The sequence below is a fragment of the Cuculus canorus genome, chromosome 6 (assembly GCF_017976375.1).
Source record: "Cuculus canorus isolate bCucCan1 chromosome 6, bCucCan1.pri, whole genome shotgun sequence".
Taxonomy (NCBI): domain Eukaryota; kingdom Metazoa; phylum Chordata; class Aves; order Cuculiformes; family Cuculidae; genus Cuculus; species Cuculus canorus.
Window position 1 is genome coordinate 25,521,274 of NC_071406.1, and position 27,731 is coordinate 25,549,004.

The 27,731-nt window shown below is 35.1% G+C and overlaps 1 protein-coding gene across 5 annotated transcripts in view; it reads right to left on the minus strand.

The window, feature by feature from the left end:
- Window positions 1–5,426: 5,426 nt before the first annotated feature.
- CCDC141 (coiled-coil domain containing 141) overlaps window positions 5,427–27,731 on the minus strand; it is an 83,004-nt gene continuing 60,699 nt past the window's right edge. For 2 of the 5 annotated variants that reach the window (XM_054070085.1, XM_054070086.1), the window contains 10 exons: window positions 26,565–26,748; window positions 25,316–25,425; window positions 23,232–23,339; window positions 22,494–22,577; window positions 18,878–19,773; window positions 16,773–16,945; window positions 8,186–8,340; window positions 7,958–8,087; window positions 7,694–7,859; window positions 5,428–6,146 (listed from right to left, as the gene is read on the minus strand). In XM_054070085.1, coding sequence (XP_053926060.1) covers window positions 6,122–6,146; window positions 7,694–7,859; window positions 7,958–8,087; window positions 8,186–8,340; window positions 16,773–16,945; window positions 18,878–19,773; window positions 22,494–22,577; window positions 23,232–23,339; window positions 25,316–25,425; window positions 26,565–26,748 — 2,031 coding nt within the window. In that variant the 3' untranslated portion in view covers window positions 5,428–6,121. Of the gene's footprint in view, window positions 6,147–7,693; window positions 7,860–7,957; window positions 8,088–8,185; window positions 8,341–12,239; window positions 15,491–16,377; window positions 16,946–18,877; window positions 19,774–22,493; window positions 22,578–23,231; window positions 23,340–25,315; window positions 25,426–26,564; window positions 26,749–27,731 lie in introns of those variants that run through there. The other 3 variants (XM_054070088.1, XM_054070087.1, XR_008450394.1) reach the window with 3 other exon arrangements.

The following is a 27,731-nucleotide window of genomic DNA, read 5'->3' on the forward strand; positions in this document are numbered from 1 at the left end:
AATGGGAGACATTTTGCCACACCACCACACCACCACACCTGCCTGTTTTCATTATTGCTTTCTTAATCAAAAATGCTTTTCCTTACCTGTGAGGTGGAATATATATAATGCTCATCTAACAAAAACATAACTGTCTCATAAGACTACTTATGTGCTTAAAGTCAAGCATGTCCTTAGCTATTTTGGTAAAAAAAGGACTTCAGTCTGCTGTTACCAGGATTCACATTGAAAAGGATCTTCTAAGTACTTACGAGAGCTATCCTGGTAGCAGGTTTCATCCTGGTAAGGGAAGGAGGAGCCCAACAGTTTCATAGTATCAATCCCATCCTCCAACTAAAAGACTTCAATAGGGTCAGAATGCCAAAAGCAAAGAGATGTGCAGATGGGGAAGGCAGCATAAAGCTCTCCCAAAGCATTCCTAGAGAACTAAAAGCAGGTTGAAGTTTTGTACTCTTAATCAGCTGCATTTATGTTTGAAAGCAATCTGAAGGAAACCTCTAGCAGGAGCTCCAGAAAATGACAAGGAGAGACAATACCACGTGTATCGTTCTTGCAAAGGGGTGTTATGGAAATCCGAAAGAAGCAAGAAAGGACATATTACTGTGATCTCATAAAATAACTTCAGAAATTTGAGATGGCCTTTAATTTAGCCATCCCATAGAGTGTCAGCTTGACAGCTACTCTTGGCATGCAGCGCTATCAACAATGGTACAAACTGGAGGAATAGCTTCTACACTGATACTATCTGGACTCTCACAGAGGTTGAAAGTCAGAGTACTATGTACCATTTTTAAATTTTTGTAGCAAAAAAATGTCTGAGAGCCTAATTTCTCTGTATAAGACTCAGTACAATAACAAGTGCAACTTTACACAATAGTGGGAAAGACAATCTTCTACTAAAATGCACAGGAAGTCTGTGTAGAGGTATTTAATTTCTGATTTTAAATAGAGACTTCCTATATTAGCAGATGGGCTTTTTTCTTTGTAGTTGAAGGCTTAACTATTCAGCAAAAAATCAAACTCTGAGAAAGAACACAGGCTAGTATCTGCAAGTATCTTAATAAACACAGTCAGGTTACTGACAATGTCTAATTCAAACAATAAAAATGAAGAAGCTAATAAATCTGATAATTTAAAAAATAACAGAAATCTTCAAAATGACACTTTTGAGGTTATGAGATGGTCAGAAGTTCAATTTTTTCTATTTCAATTAAATTAATAATTGATGACAATAATGGAAAGTAACAGGGAAAAAATCTTGCTACATTCAAACATGTAAATAAAACATATTGTATTTTTAAAATAAGGTCCTTCCATTTTTTTCCCAGAAGTTTTACATTTGCTGTTGATGCTTACTGAATTTATTTCCATTCCAGCTAAGGTTTTGCCTTCTTAACTTTTTACTTTTGCTGTTGAATTTTCATTCCTAGAAATTTAAGAAGTAATTTTGCCAGAGAATTCAAGTGCTGCATGTCTAAACTCTGAAATCTGTACCCCCATCTAAACAAATTTATAAATAATAGATCACATCATCAATTAAATTGAACAGTGAATATTTCTCTGGTGCTCTCAAAGAAACATGAATTGTTTATGTTGCATGTCTTCTAACACAATTAATGTCTACCCAGTGTGATTTCTACATATTCAGTGTCACCTAGTGTATCCACAATAAAAAGCAGAAGGATGACTTCTGCCTTATTATTGTGTAGCAAAGACACTGTTTTATTTGATCCAAGATCAAATAAAAGTCAGACCCAGAAAATGAGAGATTTTTTGTTTTATTTCAAGCAGACATACAAATTGGGGATTGTTGTGAAAAGTTCAGCATTTGCTTCATTCTGCTACTGTTTTCAGTATAAATTACATACTGCCAATAATACTATGCTATATGTATTATACCATAGGCCAACTGTAAATGTAAAGAATAGCAGGTAATCTTCAACACAACAAAACATTATTGTGTGGATACTAACAGTCCTTTTGGATGTGACTTTGATTAATAATCCTATTGACTTAATGAGTGAAGCTGCATGCAAGAAGCAATTAATTTAGTAGGCCCACATGAAGATGCCTTGAAAACAGAAGACTCCAGTCAGAGCTTAGAGACACATTCATCCTTTCTTGAACACCAAAAACTTGAAACTGCCACTTGGGCAACTAAAGCATTCTTTTGAAGTGGAATTTCATAATTTTTTTTTTTTTTTAAAAAAAACAAACCAAAACGCACACAACCTTATCTTTTCTTCATCATTTGTCAAACAGTAGTAGGGTACCATGTGCTGTAGCTACACAATCAATGTAGCATAAATGCTGGTTTCTTTCCTAGTACCTTAATCTACATGCTAATTTGCAAACAGCATGAAAAGAATCAGTATCTTTCTCATTTCCTTCTCTACTTCCATTTTCCCTCATCTCCTTCATTCTTGGTTCTGTTCTTCCTTTCATATACTACTTTCATTTCACTCACCCCCCCAGCCAAGTATGCAGCATCAAGGTAGTAATGAAATAAATAATTTGACCACTATAAATAAAACCTCTCACCAATAAGATGCTGTCCTAGATCCTTACAGAACTAACAAATGCAAACTGAAATATATTTAGATATTATATCCTTGGCGAATTTCTAGTTTTCTAAAGAGAAAAAAAATATTTGTTTTCCCTTATCCGACCCATCTTCTTTCTTTAAACCTAAAAATGGCTAAAAAGTTCTTCTCTTGACTGTTAAATCATTAAATCATGACCTGAAATTAAAACATTTTCACCACCTTCATCATCTACCCTTCCCTTGCAAATGTTATAAACTACTTTGTAATAACACCTTTAGAACCTTAAGTAAAGGCACTATAATCACAAGAATATCCATGTTTGTGTGCTGCATCTAGCTTCTGACAAGCTGCAGTATTTTCAGATGCTGATGTCTCTTACCTGATCTATTGTAACCGATTATGCAATGTATATTAATCTTTTTCAATATAAACTAAAACTAGCTTGAGGATAATTCTTTCCCACGTTCCTGAATAAGGCTCTGTCAATTGGTTCCAAAGCAAAAAAGATAACCAAGATACTAAGCGTTTTTGAAACTACTTTAGCTATTTTACATGTGAAACTTGCTGGGATCTATAACTAGATTTGAATGGGTGTGGAGTTGTTGTCAGGGTCCATATTCACGAACTTCATGTTTGAACTTCATAGTTCAACATCATCTCCTTGGACATATCTAAGGAGGACATTTACAGGCATCATATTTCCCAAGTTTTCCTTGCACATAATTTGTTTATATATCATCCCCACACATTTACTTATGCAGAACAAGGTAGGAACAAAAACATTACTTACTCAACAGCTCATCATAGAAATCAGAGCCCTATGAATCAAACCTGAGACCGTCAGTAAAGAACGTATTTACCTACTGTTCCACTTCCTTCCACAAAACAATTGAAATCAAAATACTGGGGACAAATTTTTGCTAACGTTGAGACAGTCCTTAGAATTTAATAGACACAAACATCCTGTCGAATTTTGTAGATCTTTTAACAAACTCATGGGCATCCACGATTTATAAAATGAAAAGAAATAAACACACTTACAATGTTTCATAACAGATCCGTTCACTTAGAGTGCTCGAGGCAATAACTGTATTCCTCTTTGGCAAAATAAGGTTGCTAGGTTTTTTGTTTGTCTGTATATAAATTCCACTTTCTACTATTTTTGTAAGAAAAACATGCATAAGAACAGATACGCAGATTTCTGCTCTGTCTCATGTATTAATTAGAAAAGCATTAACACTTCATTGCCTTTTCTTTAATGTAAAAAGTAAAATCACGGTTTTTGTATCAAGGAGGAAAAAAGCTAACTTTTAATATTAAAGTTCAAGTTGTTTTTACTTGCTGACAATCAAAAGAAAAAGCAGGAAGAACCCAATACCTTAAATTTGCTGAGGAATCAGGATGAGCAGACACTGAATTCTATACCTGCCATTTTGCAGAATGGATTTTTAAATATGAAATCTTATATGCCATACTTATGAATTCCATCAGATAAAAGCACAGTCTAGGTTTGGCGGTTTTTTCGGGGTGGGGGGGGTGCTGGGGTGGATGGAAGGGACACACACACTTGGTGGGGCAATGGATGGATGGATGGATGGATGAATGGATGTCTGATGTGTGCTTTGTCAGTTCTCTGAATGTGACTGCAGTTATAAGCACGATATTTTCTGTGAAATCTTTAAACCAAAACACTTTGAGCAAAGGAGGGTCTTTGTTGTCAGAAAGACCATTGTATTGGATCCATGAGACGTTTGATATTTGTCTCCATTCCATTTTGGAAAAAACCGTTTGTGAGAGATACAGCTAAATAAGTAGAGCAAGAAGCTCAGTCCTCAGCTACTATATTTATGCACAAATATACATAGCCTTGTGACTCTTTTATGGGCAGGATGACATTGACTTTCCATAATGTCAAGTAAGTGATTTATGTGATCAGGTGACTACATGTACATGATATTTTTTTCAGCTCATTTTCTCTCTTTGCCTGTACTCTAATTTAGAGATAAATTTAAGTTTCTACCAGCCTGCATTGTATCAGAGATAAACATTTAATGTTTTGTTATTATGATTTAAGCAACTCTCAAATATTATTTCAGTCCCAGTTTTGAACAGATGATATCTAACTGGATGAAGCACAAAGATGTTGCACTTCTTGAACCCCTATCTGCTCTCTGACAGATGTGTGAATGCATTGTGGTGTACAAACACAGTGTAGGGCTAATCAAAGTTTATATAAAAAATTATAAATTGTTGAATGATAGGCAGTCACGCAATACACATCTACCTGTGGTACTGGCTATGCCTTATGCAGTGCATGAAAGCAGAAGACTGAAAAGCAAGAATCATTTGTTAGGTAGGAGTTTGAAATTCTGAATCAGAAGGATCAAGCTGAAAAACAGTTATTCCCAAGTCTAACTTGATGTTCTGTTGGTCATTGTGCCAGTTGAAGACATGCAGAACAAGACATTTTCTGAACTACTTTTTCCATAGTGCAAATGGATGACACTACAAAATCCTTCTCTTTCTCTGCAAGGAGCTTTGCAGTGAAGCGCAAAAGACACATAGACTCTGAATTGAAGAGATGAAGGCAAAAATTTCATGATGCTAATGACTGCCCTACAAACCACAAGATTCAATTTGCAGTCCAGGTTTTCATTATACACTGAACGCGGGTTGTAGGTCCTGAGGAATTCTATCATTGGGAAGTTGTTGGTTTAACTAAGGATATGCTTTGAAACTACTGTGGTTATCAGTTCAAAGTCCACTCCTTTGGACTATAACAACATGCATCAACTGGAAGTGGACTGCTTTGTCACAGTAATCCTGTTCTGAAAGCAGCAACAGTATAGCGGAACACTTCTCCATTGTGCTGCCCTTAAAGGACTCTTCCTTGAAGATATTCTTGGTACAAAGCATGCATTAGACAAGGTTTGCTTACTAGTAATGACTTCTTTTGACGCCCACCCTCCTCAAAATGTCTCAAAGCTATTAGAAATAAGGTAACGATAATTGTATTTAATAAACCAGAAAATTCTATATCCACAAACATATTTTGCTTTATGTCTTCATTGATTTTTGTCTGAATTCTCTATATAAGCTGGTGGAAAGAACTATTGATGGCACTGATGAAATCTGTAAAAGAATAAAACAATGAGTTCCTATGAATCAAATCACTAAGAATATCTATAATTTTAAAGGCTTATGTCTCTTATTTCCATCATCATCTTCTGTTACATTTGTCCAAATCAGAACAAAACCACAAGAAAAAAGAAATCACTTCCTACTAAGTGCTGTGCATGGGCGAATTTTATTAACGATACAGTTATAAAGAAACCAAATACAAATGGTAACCTAGATTGAATAAAATTGAATAAATCGAATAGCACTCAAAGATTCATCTTCTCCTCACCCATGGTCAATAAGTACTAATGGACATAGCAAATGAACACTCATGAAGCAGGGATCTTGCAGTTCAGTCCTTTTTCTGATCCTCTGCAGCAGGCAGGCAGGAAACCAGGATCATGTTCCAAACTGAAGCTAGTCTCTTGTGGCCTCTCAAGTTCAAGATACACTCCTTAAAGCCAGAGTTTCTCTTTAAACCTGTTTTAAAAAGGTCAGTTAATATTGCTTATAATCTCAGTGGTGGCAGCTGAGACATAAGCAACGCTATGTGGTTGACATAGACTGTTTTTTGTGATCTTGAGACAATACAAGATTAGAGACCAAATAAAGAAAGGTTCCAAACAGAGCATAAAATATCTTAAAACTCTTCTTGCTGACAATAGCAAATAACCAAAGGGCACTTTAGTTATAGAGATGAGAAAAAATGAGGAGAAATTTGACCTTTCTGTATGATTTATGTGTTTTAATCATACTGAATTCTCCATATGCCCTAAGTAAAATTACCATGATACTGAATTTGAATTTTTTTGCTTTGGACTATCTGCCGTCTCACAGCAATACAGAAAAAACTTGAACAAATTATACAGGATCAATGCTTAATCAGCTGTCCGTGAGACAAAGTGTGCAGGAAGTTTATGAAGAAACAAGAACAGCTTTGAATCAACATATGCAACAAATTTCCTTTCCTTTTACTTGTTGCTCTATGTCTAGACAGACAAATCTTGGGAACTTAAAGACAAAAAAACATTGCTCTTTCTTCTTCCTATGTCTTTTTGCCACAGAATTCGCTACATACAAAACGCTCTGAAAAATGCATTTTTATGTGACCACTGTAAACATATTTTGAGCAGACTGTGAAAGTCTAGCCTGACAGCAATCCCACAGATTCTCAAACACGTTCCCAGGTCATGTTAACCCAGGTCACTCATGTAAAGCCATGAGTCTCCTGGAGCTTCTTTCCCATCACATTGCTACACACACCTTATAGAAAGAAAGCGATTTTACTGTATCATCATTAAGCCACAATGTCTTTCCAATCCTCGCCTACATCCCTACATTACCTCATCTCAGCTGATGTTTCCAGTGAAACTGTCAACTTATAGTAGAGTAAACCAGATTAGTAATGATCACAGGGTATAAAAACTCTCTTATCCCTGAATATATTACACAAAAGACAGATAGTTCTAGACCCACGAAGTACAGCAGGCTGCCAAAGTCTGAATTCAGGAGGTAAGATTTAGCCTCATGCAAGAAGTCACCACAAGGACCGGACTACTGACTTCCTGTATCTTATTTAATCTTCTGAAACTGCACAGTGGGAAGTTTTGTCATCTTTAACCAATTAATAAATAACAAGAGTTCCTGTACTGTTAGGACTGCTACTTATTCTTCTAAATAAGATTTATTTACCTTGTAGAAAGCTTTGTTTACATATTCTGTAATTGAAACTTAATGTTCATTTATTAGTTGTATCAATTTGAACTTTGGAATACTTTGTAACTTTGAGCTGTTTAATCTTACATTACTATCTAGATTGAGATACCTAGATTTAAAAAAATATATTTCACTAAACTAAATACCTTATTGCCTATAAAACTCCATTTGCTACTGCATTACAAATTTCCACTTATATGATGCAAAAATTCATAGGATTTTGAAGAGTGTTTGATGTGTGCTTTGTAAATTAAGGTCGTTACTCCTATTGAAGTATTACAAGATTTAGCACTGAGTATGCTGCAAGTTACCTTACTGGAAGATGTTTAGCCACTGGTCTTTTATCTCGCACACAATGTATGTTGTGGGTTTGTACTAGCTCAGTGCTGGCGTCATTCACTTCTTCTGAAAAGTATCCATCTTCCCACTCTGATTTAGACCGACTTACACTGGAGAATACTGGGAGCTTATTTTTCCCTGAAAAAAAAAAAAAGTACATTAGTAAGTAGAAACAAGGTGTTCATTTAATATGGCAACAACATCCCTAAAAGCACGCAGCTGGCAGGATGAATCACCTATCACTGTTACGAAAGCAGAACAGTGTGCTTTTCCAATTTCATTGCTGGCAACACAGATATATTTCCCCGAATCAGCAAGGATTACATTTCTTTTTAAAAGGTAATAGGTATCTCCTAACTTCTCAATCTGTAAAACAATAGAATGCACATAGGAGATTATTAGTAGCATAATACAAAATACATTATCTTTCTCCTAATAAATATTTCAAGAATATTAGAGCATACTGTTACATCTCCAGGTACCAGTTGGACATCATCCTTTGTCCAGCAGACATGTGGTTTGGGTTTTCCATGTATAGTGCAATGCAGGATTAAATCTTCTCCTTCTTGTAGAGTTGTATGTCCAAATTTTTGTATAAAGTCTGGCTGTTTTCCTTGTACTGGAAAAAAAAAAATTGGAGTATTTTAAAAGGCACAACTAAAGCAAATGAAGAAAAAAAAAGTCCATTGTCATAGTTATGACATTCACCACATTGCATGACAGAAAGCACCTTTATGGATGTCTGGAACTCAAGATAACTTGCTTGCAAGACACTTAGAGGGCAGTCATCATTTATCTGTATTATATAACGTTCATTGAAACACTTGGATATTAAGCACCCAAGAAGTTCATGCATCAGCATAGTGATATTAGTTCCATTGTAACACTAGAGTATCATGATCTTTGTGCAGGTGGTAGGCAAGTCTACGTGGATTATTGCATTTCAGTGAAGGTGGAGAAGTAAATATACACACAAATTTGAAGTTACAAATTCTCTCTTTTGCATTTGGTTCACTGTGATATATCATTCTCTTCACTTTTTTCTTTATTCTTCTAGTAAAAAAAAAGTTACTGAAAAAATAAAAAAGATTGATCTATATTTGCAACAATAATGAAGGCCAGAATGCTGCCCCTGTGCTCTTTGATCATGATTTTTACCACCATTACTCCTTAAATCATGTACTACCTGATCATCCAGTACAATCCCATTTAGATCAAGAATGGACAAATAATTGCATTTCTGTCACAAAAATCAGGAAATATAAGACTGAGTTTGTGCTGGCTTCATGCCAACTGTGGAAGGACAGATGACACCTGAGCCAGTGGAAGCCTAAGACAAATTTACCCATCAAAACCGTTTGAAGAAATTTTAATCGTCAGCATCAGTTTGTACTGAATCAAAGCATTACTTCATGTGACATGTAACTTAATGAGCTGTGAAGCTGGATTTACTGGATCACTGTTCTATTACGTGAGAATCCACTGATGCTCCACATCCAGGGATGCAGTAAAAAAGAAAACAACCTCAAAATTTGGAGTAAGTGTTCTTGACACAGGGAATCCAAACCAGCAGATATCAACACACAGAAGCGTGTGCTAAGAGATATACTACAGCAAAAATTAACATTCTGCATTCCTACCACATAAAGAATGCTTCTTGTTCCCCTTTGCCATAAATTGTACCGTGAGTCTTTAATATTTAACAAAAGTAATCACTGGCCTTCTAAGAAATTGAAAGTTAATGAAATATAAGATAAATAACAGACCTTGTGGTTGCTCTCGACTATTCCAGCATTACTCCCTGCTTTAGGACAATTTTTTTTTTCTTTTTGCTATTGTGAAACAAAACTTGGTGTATCTCACAATGACGCCCAGCAACTTCTAAACCTAAATATATCAAGCCCATGGATATTTTTGCCAAATGTGGGACTGTCAGCACGGTGAGACAGACATTTTCATCCACTGCTTAGGTGAGGTGTTACTTGCAATGCACTTTAAAACTTAGCTGCTTTTACATTATTCCCATGTACTGTAGCTCTGAGGCCACAATACAGAGCAGAAACACGAGAGTTATGCTCTCCCATACTCTCGCTAACCGAAGGTCTGCATTAGCTAGTCCCAGTAGCTCAAAATACTCAGTTTTTACCTGTTGAAAGCTAGCATGCACAAGCTGCCGCTAACATTGCACTGTGTGCACCTGAAGCACAGAAATTTGGGATCTGCATCTTCGCTTCAAGCAAGAGAACCGAGCTTCCACCCCTGCCTCCTCTTTGCAGGCAGCTGGCAGTAATTCATGAAAAGTGTATGCCCAGCTTATATTCTGGAAAGCATTAAGTGGGCATCAGCCTCTCCTTGTGATAGTTTTGGCTGGATTCTGTTATTTGTGCAGTTTGTATTACCTCATGAAGTCAGGCTGCATCTCACCACAGTGTTTTTTTACCATTTAAAAAAAAATTTAAAAAATCATATGAGTGGAATGGTGATAATGATTTTGCATTATTGATTTTACATTGCTCAGTCAGCAGAATATAAAAACTAAAATGTCTAGTTGCTAGAGAGCAAAGGGAAAAATATGTGCAAAGAAAACTAAGAAGTGACAGTTACTACAACTCTTTAAGGCACAGGCTAGAAGTCAACAGAGAAACAATGCCTGCTGTAAGGGAAGAGGTCATTTTCTTACAGGAACCTTCAAAATAGAATAGATGGCTATATTTCACCAGTGGATTTCCCATGATACCACAATGAGATGTCAGAATAAACTAAGACAACTTGTCAATTAAAAATTATTTTTTTAGCTGCACATCTCATGAACAAAAAAGGTTAGAAGGAACAGTTCTTTTTCCTGCATTGAGGATGGAAAATATTACAGGTAGTCATTGGTACTGAAATCCCATTTCAATGGCTTTAGACAAGAAGTCTGTCGATTATTAAATATTATGTAAGTTATTTGTCAAAACAATAGAGTTCTGCTGCTAACTGGCTAACAACCAAATAAAACTCAGTAGTCTGGAGCAACACAAAAACTTAAAGTGAAGAGATCACCTGATCCTGGCTTTATCACACAGCTTTCACTCCTACCCCAAGTCTCTCTCACAAGCAGATAGTGCCAGGTCAAGTCAAATTGTTTTTGGCAACCATTTTTTATTACTTTGCTGCAGAATTATTCTTAATCTATTTACTCTGGGCATGTAATTTCTAATTGCTGATGTCTTGAAATGTATTTTCCCCATCTTCTCTAAAAATTCAGGCTAGACTGAGATTCACACAATGTTGTTCAGAGACTTTATATTCACTCAGCATTGCTCTAAATTAATACAATTCACCTTATTGTTTAGAGATTTTGTCTCAGTCAAGCTCTTAATAAAATCAGAAAGTATTAAGGAATGCCAATTGATCTGAAACATCCATAATCCATAGGTCCAGCCTCCTTGAATACCATGGTGTAGCCTCATTAAAGGAAGTTTGAGCAGTAATTTTTACAGACACAGCTCTTCTGAGCCACAAAAGATATACACACACAAATTACCAGCTTGCCCTAGAAGAGTCTGCAGAGAAAGGTTAAGAAATAGGCATAGCTTACCAGTCATCTGGGAGGAAGCCTCCTTCTCCACTGCAGCTCCAGCCACATCTGATCCAAAGCCAAATCAGAGGAATGTCTCACCCTCGCTTTGCCTACTGACTCACACTTGGGCCCTCAAACAGGCAGATTCTTTTGAAAAATGGAAATAATTAAATCCTTTTCCCTCAAAACTTATATACGTCATGTAAGTATCCCTTCACACAGCTCCATATTTTTTAATCAAGCAACCTCTTTTGCAATTCTTCTTAATGGGAGTTTGCATATGGGGAAAGGGGAAGAGATGTTAAATTAGTAATATGCCAAAGTATGATTTTTCTTTTGTTGTAATGCTAGAGAGATTGAGATTTAAATCCACTCTTTAAGAGAGCAGGTGGGAAGATGTAAAAATTTTGCAGTCTTGAAGTAACTATAGGTTTAAAATTGTGATTGTGATGAGAGGAACTCAATACCATAAAAAAAGAAAGTAACAGAACTAGAACAATACAAAACACATAGATGTATTCCTTACTTCTACTGTACGGTTAAAAGAAGGAAGAAGAGAAGCATACATAACATGAACTACAAAAACCAAAGTGAGAGGGAACATTATGTTGCAAATATTGTTGAAGTAGAACCAATGTGGTTTTTTTTCAGTTAAATTCTACTGTATAATGAGATTACTTCACTGTCACTCTTGTAAGATTATATGAACAGAAGACAAGAGGAATTTGTCAGCAAATTTAGGGGTGGGGGGGAGCATTCATTAGAGTCCTTAAACAAAGAATATTAAACATAGACTGCCAACACAGCAGTAATCAGCACTGATTACACCTTTTTTTACAAAGCTAAGCATTAAAGCCAGAAGACTTCTGGTATCCTGCTGTGTATCTGGTATCCCTAATCTCTCTTTTTTCCTTGCAGCAATTAAAAATGTGACTGGTATCCATGGAACAATTAAAAATTGCATTTAAAACTATTCCTAATTTAAAGTACATGCAATATATACACACAAAATCAAGTTTTGTTTTTATCTGGAGTTCACAGAAATATTCAGATTCTCAGATAAAGGTTTAACGAACAAAGGGATTACATACATCTACAATGATTTATTAAAATCTGCTGATGAGTTTAGGCAATTTCTGGCCCTATATTTATACCTTTTTGCATTTAATAATTATAATATCTCACTATGCAAAAATGGCAACATCCCCAGAAGTGACAAAGGTGTTTGTTTCGACCTTTTATTGTTTCATAGTTTCTGTTATATAACAATAGCATGGATGCTGTGCTTACTTGTGTGTACTCTTGAAAATATACTTAATTTTAAACTTTGGATTCATTTGCATCTCACTTTCTTGTCACAAGTCAAACTTGAAAGATCTTCTTTAACATTAAAATAGGAAGTCAATTCCAGGATTTAATCTACTAGTAGGAAGTTTACTTTTCACAGATGACATGTTTGAGTAAAAATGTCAGTGGATTCATTGACACAGGAACAGATCATAAACCACTTCATCTGCTTTTGAACTGAATTGTATAACTAAGGCTCGCTTTCCTAAGAAAGGCAGCTGCCTCTCTGACTGACACTGGGATTTTCCATATAAGCTTTAGACCTGTATAATTTTAACCAGGGAGTACAAAGAACTCCGTATCCATCTACCCTTCCCCAGTGGAATAACTTTGTTTTGTCTTGGCATAGTTCCAGACAATATCATCCTCAACATCATCTTTAATACGAGGTTCTGTTGAAATCTGCGCTACCTAATTTGCAGTTACAACAGGCGTTTATGGTTCAAGCTGAAAAATGAGTGCGCAGTTCACCAAATGTAGCATTTCACTGCCATTCTGCTTTTGTTGTTTTGTGGGGAGAGGGCAGCATTCCTTTGGTGACTTTCTAGATAGAAGGGGCTTAACAATGTCCTTCTCCAGCTAATAAAATAGACATTACATTATAGCAGTGAACAGTTACAGGGGCATCACATCAATACAGCTTCCTCATCTGGAAAGTCTTCCTGAAGCATATAATTCCAAATCAAATTTGAAACAACAGTACCTTGAAAAAGTCCATTAAGATAAGCTACTTTTATGTCCTGTTCATGAAATACCAATAATACTTCCAAAATATGAAGGAAGAAAAGAGAAAAATAGATAAGGAGAGTATGAACTGCAGCAACAATGTTCATTTCATTAACTACTTAAAACCAAAATTCAGAAGAAAAAAAAGAAAATATCAGCGTTGTATTGAAAGTTTTTCTGCCAAGGGGACAAAATGTCACAATGCTGTGTTAGACCCATGCAGCATGATACATAATCAGAATTTTACTAAAACCATAATATGCTTGTTCATAGACATACACAGCACAGATATGTAAATGTTGAAATAAAATTTATTCTGAGGCTTTTCTTCAATTCCTCCCCTCTTAAAGGAAAGATGACAGTCCTTTTTGTTAGGCTTGGAACTGGAAGTCTAAGCCAAACTCCAATGAAAAGGTACATCTCTGGCTAGCTTCTAAATATTAATAGCAAGAAGATGGAATAAATCCCACTTGAATTCAAATCTTGCAGGTCTTACTCTCAAACAATTTTGAAAACTAGCCTTATTTTCTGGCCATCAAATCTCAGCTAAAGCAAGTAACTGAGATCTCTCCCACTTGTTTTAAAGCCTGGTAAATGAAGTTAAAGAAAGCAGATTTAATGCAAATGTGTATGAGGGAGGTCTGAATGCCTGCTCACTTGTAATATCCTAGAAGCCCGGGTAAACATCAGGATATGTAATGAGGGAGGCTAAAAATCTGTTCCTGTTATGTGTGTACACTCATCCTCTAGTTCTGTGTCTGTTTTGCTGCCTTTTTAGCTTTTACATCTGACTATCTTGAATAGTAAATGTTCTTTCTCTAAATGCCAGCAAGCAACCAGATCCAACTACAAGTTGAGATCCAACCTACCTCCAATTCCCACTCCACAACATGATAAAAAGTTCACACATTTTTCTCCTGCTATGAGAGACCTACAAGTGAGCTTGGGACAAGTTTTTCCAAGCAGGACTGAAATCCTGGCTCTAGTCTCTCTTTCTGAAGGACAGATACTCACCTCACAGTGCTGTTTTGCTCAACAAATGGAACTCCTCCAACTAAAAAGGTCAAATGCATATCTCTGAATTCACACAATGGCCATATAAAAAAGACAGAACAATGATCATTCTAACACTGAATTCTCTGTAGCTTTCAAGATTAAAGGATCCAGAAGTTAAAAGAGAGAGAGCAGCTTTAAGCCCAGCATCTACAGAGCTGTAATAACCCTGTGTCACAAGACTTATCACAGTCAATGCTTAATTAAAGGGCCTAATTCTGTCAGAGGGAAGGCAGAAGAGGAAAGAGAACATCTATGCTTTCACTCCTGTTTTTTTCATGTCCGTATACTTAACCTCAATACTGAAGGCAAAAATGCCTGAAAAAGTGATCTGAGTATTTTATAAAGTTACACAGAAAAGCCGAAAACAAGTCAAAAGAACATGATCACTTTTAATTTTTGAATGATGTCAACTCTCATTCAGAACGGGGACTGAAAGGTAGCTATTGCCTAGAAGACTCATTTTCAAATAGAAAATGAGTGTTATGAACACGATGAAGTTATCAATCACTGACAGCTCTGCAGCGGGTAAAACCTTACAGAATGTAGGAGAGACATTTTGGCTTATTCTTAGCACAGCATTACATAATATACCCTTTATACAAGTTGACTTTCTCACATGGGTTCTTTGTAGTATTTTTATAATACCAATACATAAAGTCACAAAGACATAAAAACAGTAAACTGAATTTCACTTTTATGAAAATTGAAACATCCAAAATCATACTAATTATTAGAATTACTTTATTGTGAAATGGAAAGTACGATTTAAGAAAATAGGTGATTTTTATACCTAAGAGAATCCTTTTTGAATCAACATTTTTGAGAGATGACTGGGATGACTGGACATAGAAAGTTGCTCGTTAATATTAATTTTAGTTAGAATTCACTTTATTCCCTCATCTGCTCACCACCTCTTCCTCCTTCTGCCTGTCATATTCCTGTGAGGTTATACTTCCTTGGGATTTTCTCCTGTTTCAAAGTTAAAGGAATTTTAATCAAGTTACAATCACTGTATCAAAATATTTAAATGTCAGTCTTCAATCTCACCGACTGTGGCAATTTGCAGTATGTGTTCTCCCTGTAGCACGAAAGAAAATTAATGTCCTTTATGAGTTTTCCACACCAACATGATTGTAAAATGAAAGCTGAAAATAAAAGATCCAGGAAAAATCATGTAGCTCTTTATAAATTGTTTTACTGTACTGTCTAGAAGTACTAGAGCTAAAGAATCAATTTACATTTGAGGATTTCTAAATGAAATCTTCCACTGGTGCAGTTGTCCTTCTCAGGACTGAAATGTAATACGTAGGTAAACAATGGTCTGTTAATTTCTATTTGTCTGAAACAAAACTTTTTTGTGTGCACGTGTGTGTGAATACAGTTTTAAACATTTCCCCAATTTGGTTGAGTCTGTTTTAAATCGGTATGTTACAAACTTTAAACATGCACAAATGTTCACCTCAAACTATTAACTTTCTTTTCTTATAGTAACAATTTAGTTGATTATTAGACATATTTATCTTTTTTTTAAAAAAAAAAACAAGACAGAGAAAGAATTGCAAGAATCTGTCTAAGTAGATTGGTATGTTGGAACACCTCATTTTGTAAACATTTGGGGTTTATGATTTACTATACGCCAGGTGCCACTTAGACAAGTCCTGATGCTTCTGGTTCAAATCTTTGTAGTGCAGATGGTAACAACTCTATTGGAATTACAGCAGCATTCATTTGTGAAGACTATCTGCTGGGCTGAAAAAGAACTAAATCTGATCTATAACAACACAATCATAAGGGTATGATTTCTTTACTAAGAAGCCTTATCCAACAAATAATTTTTTTAAAAAGTAGATTAAAAAATGTGGTTGAAAACATTACATTCAGTGTTTATAAAACATTTCAACACTCTCCACATCCCCTTTCAAAGAAAAGCACATCATAGAACACACGTTAATCTGAGCACTTTACCTGGGTGCATCTTGACATTTCACACCTGTAACCATTACAACCATTTCCAACACTTCATACTGCCAACATTTTTAGAAATCAAAACTCCGTCTCAGATTCTAGAAAATAGTTGTAATTTTTTAATCTCCATATCACTATGAGAAAGGAAAATAAGCGCATAATACTGGTATTAAAGAAACAGTTATACATCAAGTGTGGCATAAAAGTGGTTTGGTACAGATTGTGAAAGATGCAGTGTAAAAAAAATAAATTCAATGTTGTCTTAGCATGTGAGAATTAAGTCTAGTGAAGTCAATACTGTATTTATTTTGTGAATAGCCAGTACATTAGTGATATGCTAAGATAGATGACATACAACATTATCCAGTCTATTCTTGTAATAGGTGGCCTGTTACCTTTCACGTGGAGAATGGCACTTGATGAGATAGTGCCGTTCAAATTTTTAGCCCGAACAACATAGAGGCCAGCATCTTTATCACACACCTTCTGAATGAACAAAGTATGCTTTGTCTCCTTTTGTAAAAGCTTTAAGTGCTCATCTGCAGTCAGTTTCTGGCCCTTCTTGTACCTGAAGCAGAGAGTCAGTTTTCAAGTCAGATTTATGTCACTGTACACCAAGCAGAACTTTGCAAATTCAAACAACCTCTATAGCACTACAGTGGCAATAAGAGAGATCTCAGTGCTGTGCTCTCATCCCTCAGTTTTAAAGTTATATATAAATATGGGTGAATATTCTAGAAACTCAAATTGCTGGATAATCTATTTGTAATGCTAGAAAATGTGGTTCTGAAAATGATTTTCAAAGGTCAAGTCACAGGACAAGTCTAACTGCAGTGTTGGAGAGAGTAGCATGAAGGCCCTCAGTTTTGTGCTGAACCAATTTTGCTAGTAAGATGCTGAGTCAATCCACATTCAAATCATGAATAGGCTCTCAAGATGAATAAGCAATGTACAATATTTCTGAACTTGCGTCTTCAGTATAAAGAAGCCAAGGACCAGTTCCTCCACTCTAGCCCACTTAACATTTGCTTGGGTCACATAATCAAACAGGATAGAACAGTACATTAGGGGTTATTTCAGAGAACTAGTGTCATATTCTAATATTTGAGGGTCTCTCACCATGTATTGGTATTGACTCCTGATTTACATATTGGAAATGAGAAAAAAGTCTGTCTTTTCTTGCCTCATAATATTTCAGCATAAGCTATGCTTAACCTAACATAAACAGAGATGATTTCCACATTATGTCAAATACAATGTCTACATCAGTACAAAATACATGATAGTGGTGAATTTTTTATTACAAAAATCCATGTTTTCTTCAGAGTTTGTAAATTTCTAATTTGCAAAATGCTTTCAGTTTAATGTTATTTTTTAAAAAGACCATAAATCAACAGTGTACATAATTTTGAGCTAAATTAATACTTTTTTATGATAAAATAAAACTTAGGGTATCTTTTTTAATAACACTACTCTTCAAAGAGCAGAATACTGGATTTTAAAACAAAGTAGTTTTATTGATACCAACACAGTATAGCACCAAGGTTGTAGTGTCCAGTATTTTTCTCAGTGCCATAGAGAAAAATTCAACTTACTAAAAACTTATGGTTTGGCTAATTCTTTACACGTGTAATAATATTAACATCAAAAAGTTTCCATATATAACTTTAATACATTAAAAGAAAGGCCTCCATTGTGAAAGTCTAGTCGAATAAGCAGAAAAATAGCAAATAAAGTAAAATTTTAGGAAAATATACCAACACATAGATGTGTACTACCAGAATCTTGAAATCCTGCCCCTATTTCTGTCCCTGTTCCCTCTGGCAGGGAATCTCTGAACAAGTCATCTTAAAAGATATTTCTATTACATCATCTGTATTTCTCACTAATGAAGTACAAAGCAATCTAATTAGACATACAGCAATTCAAAGACACACAGAGGGTGCACACAAATATAAAACTGGCTCTCTTAGTGCAGACATTTAGGGTATTTTTTAACCAGTAACCTCTCTCCAGTTTTCAACAGTTTAGCCTCACAAGTACATAAATAATTGTTTCTATGTATCCCTAGTGGCTATGTAAATATTTTAGCACATGAACATGTTTATGTGTCTGTCTGTCCATATATTGCATCAAGATACTTAGAAAATGCAGGTGAATTTACTTATGATAAATCTGGAGTGCATTTTTGTTTTAAGAAGCCATTGAACAAGTGGAATGTCATATTCCAGAATATAAAAACTATATAAAGTACTTGCCTAAAAAACATTGGGTATGCTTGAAGTAGTTTGATGCTCATTATTCGTAAAATTAAATATAGAGAGATTATATCAGGTAGGTTAATTGTCAAAAATTTTGAAAGTGGGAATCATGCTGAAGGGTGGAGCAGAAAGGATACAAGTCATTTATTCTAGTCTATAGATAAATTAATTTGGTTATAAGTGGTTCAGAGTGCCTTGCTAATCAGTATGTTTACTACTTCTCATTAGAAGCTACCCACCATGTCAGTGTAGGCTCTGGGAATCCTGTTACTTCTACTTCCAAAGTTACCGGAGAACCTTCCATGACCGTTTTGTTAGACAGAAGCTGGGAGAAATTAGGCGCCTGTCCAGTTAGGCTGGCCATGCTGTTCTTTTCTGATGAACTTTTAATCTCTTCTCGGGTGACCATCTGCCTCTGACAGCTTCTGGTAGCGTCTGGTTGAAACACGAAACCTGAGAATGCATCAGGCAAAGCATGCAGCCTGCCTTGGATTTTAGTACAGTTATTCAAGTCATGCAATTGTTCTTGTGTATCTGCCATGCTTTTACGAAGCTCAAGGTATTGCAAATGTGTTTTGCACACTTCATTCATCATGCTATATACTGGTTTGGCATTTATAGTGCAGGAAGCAGTGGTAGCTTCAGATGTTCCTTGTAAGCTACAAGTCAAAGGAGATACTGCTCTGACTTTTGGACCAGAATCTGCTGAAGAGATACAAAACTTCTCAGACTGATCTGATGTGCTTTCTAATCTATTTTTTGGTAGATTTGTAGCATCAGCATAAGCAGAATTTGTTAAGAGATCAGATGCTTCCATCACTTTATTAATACTACTGTTTTCCCGCATTTGCAAGCTAAGGGAATTAACATGCAGACTATGAGAACTACAACAGCACTGCTCTTCTAGCTCTGTTTCAGAATGCACGATGTTCGATTCTGGTGTCTCAGAAAGCGGTGGCAAAGAAATATCATCAGGTGATATACACTCATATTCATCTCCAGAGAGTATTTCTTCTGCCAGGAGTTCAGTCTGTAAACTATCCACTTTGGCTGAAGATGACAGCTCTGTATCCTGTGAAACAAGATCCTCACCAGCTGGACAGATAAACAGAATATCAACCAATTTATTCCTCTCCTTAAATTAGGAGAGGAAAGAAGAAAAAGGAAAGAAGAAGAAAAAGAAAAACACGAAGAGAGAATGAGTTATCACTTATCATTCTATGCATCCTCTTTTCACACAGAAGCCAGCAACAATATTTGAACTATTTCTTCTAATTAAGCTTAATGTATGCAGAAAAGCAGGAGGAAATACACGGAAAAGGATAATTTCTCAGAAAATTTTGCCAACTGGAAATTAGCTAACTGGAATTTCAAACTGTTTGGGTAGATTCTATCAGATATTATTGTTATTATATATAAGATTTATTATAACATTAACAAAGGACAATTTGTGGATTTCCTGTAGAGCATTTGGAAGGGAAAGGTGGAGGAGGATGTGGCCTAATTACATCTAAATGGGAAACAGTTATATAACAATAAAAATATATCATATCATGTCATATCATATCATATTATATCATATCATATCAAGATGAAGTTCAATTTGGATATTAAATGTGGTTTCCACAGGCATGTCCTGATGAATTCTGGACCCCAAGGTGTCTTTCAGTATAGATAGATCGTGGACATAAACATGGTAAATTATAATTGACCTTCCAATTCAGCAAAATGTGTCAATTTTCTCATTTCCAATTACTCAGAAAACCAGAAAACAATAAATACTGAGTTACATCTTTCTTCTGCACATATTCAATTTTATCATTGAGGTTCTATCTAATTGTAAATTATTCCTAAGAAATTTATATTTCTAGGGATCAATTCCAATATACTCATACGATATATTTGCCTAGGGTTTGCAAATTTGACTATCACCCTGATAGTCACTTTTCAGCATTGTTCTAAGTAACTCTCTCAGTTTGAAGCCTGACCAAACTTGCAAGTCTTTCTTAAATGAAACTTTAGTAGGCACTTCAGTAGCAAATTCTGGCTAGTTTGGTCTGACTTGCACTAAAAAAAAATTTACTAATATTTACTCAGATTTGGTTTAAGTTGAAAAACTCTATTAAATTCTGAGCAGGTATATTTAAAAATATAGGTCAAAAATTCTGAATAGCCAGTTTCTACTGTCAGAATGAAATCAGTGGTCCAGACTCATTCTGTCTATTGAGGAATGTGCACACAGTGGAACACATTTGGATAACTACAGGAACACCATGACAATGTAGGAACTTTCCATAGACTAATCTAGGATCTTAGCGCAGACATGTGCTGTCACAGTTTCTTGGTCACCTTGTGTGGAGGTTGCAGAACTCAAGAGTTATTGCAGGCACTGCTGGGGAAAATGCTGGGAAAAAGAATGGCGGGTGGGCGATTGAATGAGCAACCTGTCAGACAGGCCATGGCCGTATGAGGACTTTGAGCCTGGTGTGACACCTGGGATCAAAGAAGCATGTGGATAAATGTGCCATGAGAAGCTTTAGGCCAGTTTTTAGAGGGCGATATTTATTACTGAAGCAAATTAATATTGCAAAAGTAGCTTGCAAAAGTATAGACAGAAATTAGAGACTGCTGGCCACTGGGTGAAGGGCTGGAGATGGGCCAAGGCTTTTCTCAGAAAGGATGGAAATGAAAGACAGAAAAGCTCTAGAGAGAAGAACCTGCTACTTCTTTAAGTGAAATATGGAGTGATGAAAAGGGTGGAGGCATCATAGTTACCATACTTCACATCTGATATTTGCTGTTTCACATATCCTTGACTTCTCCCCTTGGCAGCTGAGACACAGTCTGACAAGGACTGACAGAGCAGTGGCCCAGCCAAATAGGAAATCGGGCTATGGACATCTGCTGGGTGAGGTGATCCCCCTGAGGGTGGCTCTTCAGAATGGTCACAAAATTTTGAGTGAAATCTGGGCTCCAAGTCAATGGTGAAGCTCACATTGACTTGGAATTGAGGTAATAAAATTAATTAGTCTCAATTTTGGCTCACCAGTAGATTACAGGACATTTCGTATTGAACTGATAGGAATGTTAATATTAGTTGAATTTCTACAAAACATCACAATTTAAAGTTTTGTACTATTGCTTTATGTTATCAACTTGCAATAAATTATCTACTTCCAGGATCCCAAGGCTTCTACTTGTTCTGTAAGATAAAGGAATTAATATAATAAAATGTAGGCTTGATTTTGTATTGCCTGTATTTCTAAGACTACATTTATTCATTGATAATTTGTAAACCTTCATGTTCATTTACTGTATAACCATAAAAAAATATGCTCACCTGCTAGGGTTTTTATCATTCTAAATGCATACTCTGTCTTTCATTATCTAATTTCCTTTTGTTCATTGTCCTTAACATGCAATCCATACTTTGGAAATTCCTTATGACCTCTACTTCACAGAATCTTGGCAAATGAAAAGAGGTGAGGGTGAAGATAACTATTTGATGCTGCTGTTATTTATTTGATGTGTAGCATTATACCAACTGTAAAGCAGATTGTTTGTGACATAATGTTATATTGAACTGCTGAAAATTATAGTTGTGTTCCATCACGTTTTTGACACGACTGCTTTCCTGTTGTTTACACTGTTGCAGAAGTGAAGCAATTGTGCTTGTTTTGCATTGGATTATTTTGATACTGTAAATGTGAAGACAATCAAAGTCCACCAATCTATAACAATGTCCATAACTTCTTAGAAGTAATGAATTAAGGAGTAAAAGTCCTTTGAGAGTACAACAATGCCCAATCAATTTTTTTTTAAAAAAAAATAGAAATCAACATGAGCAGCAGATACCTGTTCAGTGCTGGTAGGAGACACAGTGTTTTTTCTCTTCTTAGTAATGCTTTCTGAATTTGTAAACAATTTACCTGATGCCACCTGAAAGAAACGTGTTTAAAAACCACTTTTTTTCCTAATAAAGACTGTCAAGATTCAACAAAACATCATAATTTTCTCTATTACTTAGTTCAAATTCTGAGCTATGAAGATTCTCTCATAGTATATTACTTATAAATCCAATATGTATATTACTTATAAATCCAATACCTTCATAGCTTGCTTCTAGGAGTTATATAATTACTAGGGGACTGGGAAATACTAACAGCAGTCTCTTCTATTTCTTGCTATATTTCCTTAAGTCTTATTATAAAGTAGAAAGCAGAATATGTTCTCCCTTTAGGAAGGAGAGATAGCCACAAGGTGTGCATCTACAATAAAGACACTGTGGTAACAGTACCAAAGGAAAAAGTGTGGAAAGATTATGAAAGAATATTATTTCAGAAAGAAAAAGAGATACATAGGCAAGTAGAAATAGAGCTAAATAAGTAAAAGTCATAGGAAAGAATGGAGAGAAACCAGAGCGATCACAAAAAAAAAATTGAAATTAACAAGAATTCGATTCTATGATTTTATGAAGAATACATTGGTAACATCCCATCATAAGGGAGGCTTCAAGACTGAAAAGCAATAAACTTTCCAGCAAAAGCCTCTTAAGAAAGAGAGTTCTAGTTAAAAAAAAATAATCCAACTAACCTGCTGTTTTTGTTCCTCTGCTTTGTCTTTAATAACACTCTCATGTGCTTCTTGACCATTTCTTTCCTCTTTTTGAACAGTAATCAACTCTTCAGAAAATTCATCTTTCTGCCATGTCAAAAGAAAGTTAAGTAAGTTATACACAATAGAAGGCATCAATTGTTAGCTACTCACTGACTTATGCTCTGTACGACAGAGAAGAAAAAAAGTGAAATTTTATTTAAAATCTGTGATCAGCACAAGTGTAAATTGCTTATAGCAAAAATATGCAGCAAAACCAGGTCCATTCATTCCTGGACAAGCAAAGACAATATTTTTCAAAGCTGAGGGATCTTTCTGAGGCAGGGAAAGTATAGGACACCAAAGACTGAAGAATTCAAGTGGCTGGTCAAAAATCTGAGTAATATTAACCAATTTGTAACCAGCACTTTTTTTCCTTAAGAAAAAGTTAATTTTGCACTTGAAAAATCCAAGAGCTGTTTTCTTCTGATATTCACCAGCCGTACAAAATCAGGAAAGATTGTGCAGTACAATATTTCCCCTTAATTTTTTACTCTTTAAAACTGACCAGAAACTGAAATCATAGTCATAGCATTTCATACTCATGCCACCCATTTGTATAGGTAATTTGCTGAATGATATATTCTTGATAATATAGAGACATCAACTATTGAGATATTCTGGAAATGTTCAGTAAGTTTTAAAATCTCAGAATACTACATATTGTAAAACATAACTTTCATTTTAATATAGTTGTAGAGCTACTCTATATTGCACAAATTTCATTTTTGTAATATTTCTTTTGACTGACTTTTTAAAAGGTATCTAAATTAAAGGTTGAATCAATCAGTAAATAGTTCATGAATGGTTCTGCGTGAAAAAAATTGTTCTTCAAACAACTCTATTAAAGAAAGATAACTTTACAATTTGCAAAGTTAGTGAAATATTACAATTATTTTGAAATTCCACTTCTCTTGAAAATCAGATGAGTTGGTAAAAAGATCAAAGGTTCAAGCCCTGTTCTGACAGAACCTGGAGCTACTGTCCCGCACAACAGCATCTATATAATACATAGATTGGGAGGATAACTTTGAAAAACCTAACTGGCACTTATATTGAAGTTTCTTTGTGGTCACAGTGCAAGGCAAAGCCTTTGTTTCATTAATCTAATGAGTTCTGGAAATAATTTGTATTATATTTTTGCCATCTCTTACTGCTTTTAAATATGATGGATAATTTGAACATTCATCAGTTTTTATAGTGTAATTCCATCAAAGAGGAGTGAAAAAAATTCAACATCAACAACAGCAGGACATTTAAGCATCTTAACCCTTCTGACTTCACAGAATTAACCCTAGACTTGTTGGAGATTTGTGATGTATTACTTTGAGACTGGGGGTAGGGTAGATAGAGTCAATATTATGAAAATCTAGCCCTCTCAGCTGTCTTCTGTAAATTCTTCACAGTTGAGATGTTGTACTTAATTACACTTAAAGAAGCTTATCGGAGTATGAAACTAAAAATGTTGGTTTTCTTCTCTTTAATATTTATATTATAAGCCATGCTTTTCCAGCTTACGTTACTTTGGTTTTAACAGACTTAGGGTTTAGGATGATATTTCCTGTAGGGACTCAAGCGAGGTTGTTTAGTGTTTTATGGATCTAGCAGTTACCTACATGACAGTACCAAGGGAAGAAGAAATAATTAAAAAGTGTTTGCCTAGATACTCAAAGAAATGATGACATTTCCCCCTAAAGACTACTTGAAAGCACAAACAGTTCTGAAAGAAATTTAGAAAAAGATACCTAGGATGAATGTTTAGTGTATAAACAAGGAGCACTTCATCGATTCGTTATGGTAATTTGCCCAAGGTAATGGAACAGTGAACAATTAAGAAATGCTTCATACTACCATAGACGATACTCTAAAGTATCCGTTAAAAGTACTGGTTCAGATACTAAGCTTGGTTAATTGATACAGATGCAATAAATACCACATTTTAAAATAGATAGATAGATAGATAGATAGATAGATAGAAAGATAGATAGAAAGATAGAAAGATAGACAGATACATACATACATACCTTCATCTCCTTCAGTTCTCTCAGAGCTTTATACAATTCATCAATAGAATTTATGATTTCTTTGTACTTTAATATGTTTTTTTCAACATACTTCTTTCCTTCTTCAATACCTACAAAGGCAAAACAACTTGAAAGTAGAACAGAATTCCTCAAACAACCAATCTACTTTGTTAGTCCAATATGTTACAATATTTACATTTGTCTGAGTTTTGTTTCGCTGACGGAGTGCTGTAATTCATAGAAATATGCTTTCTTAGTGCTTACTAGTTTACTTGAGATGGGGCCTCACAGTCACTTCAAGTGTTCTGCAAGGCTTCTTCTTAAACAAATTAAATCTATCTGTTTAGTGATACTGCTTTAAAAGATGCTGATCTCAAGGTCTCCTAAATAAGTTCTCTTTTTACACAGCTAGCAGGCCCTTGGATCCCAATTACTGGAAACATAAGCCAAAGACAGGATCGAAAAGCTTTTTGCCATGCAATTACTTAAGAAATACAAAACAACTTCTTTCTCTCGGTGTTTCTAATCAGCTGGTGGGAGGAATACATTCTGTCAACTACTTTCCTACAGGTAGGAGTTTTTTAAATATTGATAAGGTAAAAAAAAAAAGGAAAAGACAAAATACCCCAAACAATCTGTGCTCTCTACAACGTCTTTTCAACAATAAATTAGATTAATTTAAAGCACAGTTTATAAACATGGTGACTGGGAGGAAAAAAAGCAAAACCTGAAGTATGTTGACCTTCATTCTTTTTGGTCAACAATGTTCAAAACCAGTACAATTGCAAATACAGTATTTGCATAACAATCTACATTTCTTGCTATGAAAATGCTTAAGAAAGTTGGCAAATATCACTAATTATTTGCAAAAAATATTCACTCAGCACTGAGGTATAACACTGTAATATACTTTGACTTCAAAGACGTTCCTGTTATGAGATAGCAAAAGCCAGGAAGTCTTAATTTCAAACTCATAAATATTACAAGAACATTGACACTTCAAGTTTTCAAGGTGAACTCTGGCAGTGTACAGAAAATCAAGCAACTACCAGATTGAGTACTTTTGTATCTTTATTTTTCAAATATCTGTTCTGAAATCCCTCATCTCTTCCAGTCAATATGTTAAACCAACGTTTGTTTTTTAAACTTCATGGGCTTTTCTTCTATAATGAGCATATCTAGGAATCTGCTTCCTCCTGTTCTGTTATTGCAATTTCTTCCCACAGTACATTACCAGAAAGCTCCTCACCATACAAACGTTTAGCAAGGTCTGTCATCTCCTGCATTTTTTCTTCTTGTTGAGACATTGCAGGTTCAATAAACTTATTGAATTGCTTGCAGAGAGTCTCTATTGCTTCTCTTGTTTTGCATTCCACAGAATACTTGCCAACTCTAACAACTGTTGCACTTACATCTTGAAACCAAAATTGACACTAAAGGGTAAAAACATTACATCACAATGAATTATTATTGTTAGTTCAAGCTTTTGTAGAATCAACTGGACTATTCTTAGATTTGTCATAATCAGTGGCATACAATATGTCTTAAATTTTCTGGTTTTAATTTAACCTGAAAAACATTTGTTCAGTACTGGTGCTTTTTCAAATATTAATAGCTGCTATATTTTCTTTAAACACTGGATGCATGCTCATCTTACAAGCATGGTGAAGTTATCAGTTAATGGTTCTGCAAGTGTTTTATTTCTGAGTTCTTTCCACCTTTTATATCAACTGACTAGTTCCACAAGCTTTGTTTCATGACCACAGTTATACCTCTGTAAAGGCAGCAAGTTTCCTTAGATTTTATCCACTAGCAAACAGGGGTTTGGTCTCAGAAATCATTAAAGTTGCTAGGAATATTTCTACTGACAAGAATGGGCTTTAGAACATATCTTCAACAAACATTTTTGGGTAACAATACACAGAGGAGGATAGAATCTGGTGTTCACTCAATGCCATCCTTATTGCAACACTACAGCAGGTTGCTAATGACCACAATTTTAAACTGCCATTAAAAACAGTGTTTCAACTGTGCGTATTCACTGAATGAAAAACGTTGAGTCAATGGTGCACTTTACACTGAGTAAAAAATAAAAGCAATCTTAAATTTTAGCTCTAGGAAATAATTTATTTCCTTCAGAGTAAGGGGGGGGAGTTTAAAAATGTAAATATACAATAAATGTTAACAAATTTCTTCGCTACCAACACATGAAATAACATATTGATCAAATCACTGGACATCGAAAACATCACAGAAACAAAACTGTAGTGTGTTAAAGGGAATTTTTGTCATGTATTGGATCACTTTGCAGATATGAAGAGTGATATTTCTAAAAATAAGCAATAATGACAGGAATGTGCTTGCCTCAGCAGATGCACCAACACAACATGGCAAGAGGGAAAAATCCTGTTACAAT